This window comes from Sceloporus occidentalis, unplaced genomic scaffold (genome assembly GCF_023333645.1).
Source record: "Sceloporus occidentalis isolate IW3139 unplaced genomic scaffold, rSceOcc1.0.p SCAF_7, whole genome shotgun sequence".
Lineage (NCBI taxonomy): Eukaryota > Metazoa > Chordata > Lepidosauria > Squamata > Phrynosomatidae > Sceloporus > Sceloporus occidentalis.
The window spans coordinates 1,140,359-1,144,484 of NW_028316987.1; the positions used below are offsets into that span (position 1 = coordinate 1,140,359).

At 44.2% G+C, this 4,126-nt stretch overlaps 1 protein-coding gene across 1 annotated transcript; it reads left to right on the forward strand.

The window, feature by feature from the left end:
• Positions 1 to 449: 449 nt before the first annotated feature.
• On the forward strand, positions 450 to 3,222 carry LOC149308981 (lutropin subunit beta-like). The gene is made up of 3 exons (XM_089534050.1): positions 450 to 473; positions 2,589 to 2,765; positions 2,992 to 3,222. The coding sequence occupies exons 1-3, from the start codon at positions 459 to 461 to the stop codon at positions 3,220 to 3,222; spliced, it is 423 nt and encodes a 140-aa protein (XP_089390176.1). The 5' UTR covers positions 450 to 458.
• The last annotated feature ends 904 nt before the right edge of the window (positions 3,223 to 4,126 follow it).

Sequence of the window (4,126 nt, forward strand, 5' to 3'; positions counted from 1 at the left end):
TCTGGAGACCAGCGTTCGATGCCCAGCTCAGCCATGATACCCACTGGGTAACCTTGGGCAAGTCACATGCTCTCAGCCTCACTGGAAGGCAATGGCACACCTCCTCTGAACAAGAAAACCTCTGACCATACGTCAGAAACAACTTGAAGGAAAACAAAACACACACACACACACACACACACACACACACACGCAACACTGCCACAGCTTTTGAAGAATCAAGTACTGGCTGAAGTAGAACCTAGGAATAGAAGCTAAGGCTTCCAAGAACAGCAAGGACTGCAGTGTGCCCTTTAGCATGCTTTGCAGATGCAGCTTGGTTGGGCCATGAGACATGATACCCCTCTTTTACTTGTCCTTGAGGTTGGGTGACGGGGTGTGGAGTGGGTGGGTGGGAAAGATACATATAAAAGAAGATGTAAAATAGGGCAGGTGGACTCCCAAGCTCAGGAGACAGAATGAAGTTGATACAGGTATGTGCAAATGAAAGGGCCATCTCCACAAGCTGAATGTGAGATGCGTGCATGACTCATGCACATTCACTGCTGTAGGCACTGCTTGAAGGAGTGCGTGAGCTACTGTGATTCTAAACCAATGGATACACCTTGTTCTTTTTTAATGTGTGATGAGGGCAGCACTGAAAGTGATGGATGGGAAACAGCAAGAAAGGAGTTCTTGGCTAAATAGCAGGAAAACCATCCAAACGGTAGCAGCTATTTGACATACTTGGTTTTGGGAGATGGTGTTTTTTCCTTTTTTCAAAGACAATTTGGGATGCTATTGGTGTAATTGCAACACTGAGCGGAGGGTTGACCTAGACTTCTAAGATTTCTTTCAAATGTACTAGGTTAGAAGAAAGGCAACACTATGCAGTGGCATCTTTAACCTTATGCATACTTCTTTAAAATATGCTCCACAGAGTATGGTTGGGCACAGCTGAGCAAGCATGCATAGCACTGAGCTGTGAACAACTTTACAGATAAAGTTATCTACCTATCACACCTGACAAAATGTGCATGCTTGCATGTTTTTAATAGATACCCATAAAGGGATTTAAGAAAGAAAGAAAAAAGCTAATCATGCATGGTAACCCTGCAATACTGTACTGTGAGCTGTGGGCATGCCTTCAAATTCCCTCTTGATTTATGGTGACTCCACGTAGGGTTTTCTCAAGCTAAGAATACAAAGAGGTGGTTTCACCAGTTGTTTTTCCGAAATATAGCCCTCAGTACCTGACATTCCTTGGCAGCCTGACTGCTTAGCTCTCAAGAACAGAATGGATCTGGTGCTTCCAGAGTCTTTAATGTGAGAGTCAGCATGGCATTATTCTCCTCCTTCACTGACACCGAGATGGAGCAAGTCTACATCCAGAAGCTGTAGGTCCAACAAAGTCCAGAAGAATGGCATAATTTCAAACTTTGGGGGGATTCCACCCCATAATAGTTAGCAGGAGCTGCTGCATCTATTTACCTGCAGCATAACAGTGGCAATACAATGGGACCATTATTAACTAAATATTACTGATAAAATACCAGGTAAGAATTTATGTGCTTGAAATGCTTTTCAGTCATCTCAGTGACTTTGTACTCAGTGTGCTAAAACACTGGAAACAGGGAAACAGGTTAAAATATTTAATTCTTACTGTAATACTGAACAAATCAATGTGTATGCTTTGTGCTTATACCTGTACTACCCTGTTTCTTTTAAATGGGGTGGACTGTGTGATGAAAATTTCAGGGGCCCAAAAGACCCAGAGGACCAGGCCTATACTGTTGCTACCACACATCAGGCATCCTGCTGATGTACTGGACTACAGCTTTCATCATCCACACCCGACAGCTGTGAGATCATCCGGATGGCTGACCTAAAGCATCTTCATCGCTGCTATGGATTTAGGATGGAGGGGTGCAAATTGCCAGCAGCTGCCTTGGCGAAGCTAACAGAATCTGACATCTAGCTATTTTTTAACCAATGGGAAGCATTCAGCATGGAAAAGCTTGTTTTTAAGCCACAACTCCCAGAATTCCCCCAGCCAGTATGATCAGAAATCATGCTGGATGTGGGACATTGGGAGCTGTAGTCCCCAAAAGTATTTTTCCCAGTTTTCAGTCCAGAACTTTTCATCCTCCAGATTGCGATTCTTGAGTTTTTTTCTGGTGTATAACTCCCATCATTCCCACCCAGCCTACGGTTAGGGTCATGGGAGCTGTAGTCCAGAACAATTGCAGCAGTGACCATTCTTTCAAAAACTCTGACCAACCAAATCTGTCATCCTTTACCAGAATTCCTTTAAAACTAGTCTAAAGGTCGTATCTTCCTGGATCTTCTTACAGGACATTCAGCTTCTATTCCGATTCCACACCATCGCTAAAATCTGGCAACTTGTTATGGAATCCCCGGATTTGCAGTTTAGGGAATGGTATCTATAATTCTCAGCCAGCAAGTATTAATATTTCACCAAACTATAAATTCCAGGATTCCATAGTGGTACAATTATGTGGTGTGAAAAGGCCTGGATATCTCATCCTTGGCTTGCTCTCCAGATTTCTCTATACTCATTTCTCCTGTCTCTCACTCTTCCTGTCTAGGGAAAGAAGCCCTTGGTTGCAGCATTCTTACTCTTGGCTGCTACTCACTGTGCCAGCCGCAGGAGCAGCAGCCTGGCCTGCCATCCTGTCAATGCCACCATAGCAGCTGAAAAAGATGATTGCCCCGTCTGCATGACCATCACCACCTCCATCTGCAGTGGCTACTGTGAGACTAGGGTGTGTATGTGTGCATAAGAGGGTAGGGAAAAAGACTGGGTGGGACAAGATCCTTTCAACTCAGGCACATACAAATGATAGAATGACCTACAGAAGCTGGCACTGACATCCACCAGAGGTCTAGCACCAGAAGCCTGTGTTTTTCTAAAAGTACTTTTCCTCTCCATTAAACATTACCAAGGTGAAGCTACTCACATATAGTCTCCCTTTCCCTTTCCTTTTGCAGGAGATGTTGTGGAAGACTATCCTCTCGTCTTTCAATCAAAGAGTCTGCACCTACAAGGAGGTACGCTATGAGACCATGCTCCTGCAAGGGTGTCCATCAGGCGTCGACCCATCCTTCATATACCCTGTGGCTATCAGTTGCCACTGTGACCTCTGTAAAATGGATTCCAGTGACTGCACCGTTCAGAGCACTGGGCCCAACTCCTGCAGCAATCAAGCCATCTTTGCCTAATACAAAGTGATGATGTGGGACAAATATTCCTGACTTACAGCCCTCTTTACCTACTCTATCCCCCTGCTTGCTTTCAGTTCTACAACCAGGCATATGTTCTACAACCAGTAATATCTTCCTGAAAGAGTCCAGGTTATTTCTTTTCTAAATCTCTTCTTCTCTTTTAGCTCACAAGGACGAATTGTTATATGCCTTCAAGACTTACGGAGATTTTATTATAGGGTTTTTGTGGCAAGATTTATTCACGGGGTTTGCTGTCTTCTGAGGCTGAGAAGTGTCACTTGCCCAAGATCACCAAGTGAGTTTCCATGGTTGACCAAGGATTCTAACTCTGGTCTCCTGGAGCTTGACTCTAAAAGTCAAGCCATTACACCATGCTGGCTGTTTTTGTAAAGACCCAACTTCCTGGTCCTAATATTTGTTTCCCCAACTTTTATGTAAAGATCTATATTTCTGGAAAAATTCAGGTTTCAGGGAAAAGAACATGATAATCAAGCAGTGCTATCTAAGAGTGGGCATGAAGGTACTGAATACACATTGCAATGTGCTGGGTGGCATTCAAGTGAGGCAAGGACAGAGGCACAGAATTGTTTAAGGCGCCTTCTAATGAGGGCTGGGATAGCACAGAAAATGGGAAAAGGAGGAGAGGGCATGCTTTCTGAAATGCTTCAAAAAAGAGGCCTTGTACAGGACTTCAGTCTTTGAATAATTAGGGAGGCAAAACCAATGTTCTCAGGACCCACTGAAGCCAGAGCACACCTGGGGATGCAAATGACACCAAATAAACAAAACTGGAAACTCCTGGAAATCCTCATCCAACATGTAAAAAGGTTTCTGTACTTTGACAGGCCTTGTGGACCATGGGGGAAAAGTTGTTCCTGGAGTGGGGGGAAACCATTTGGGG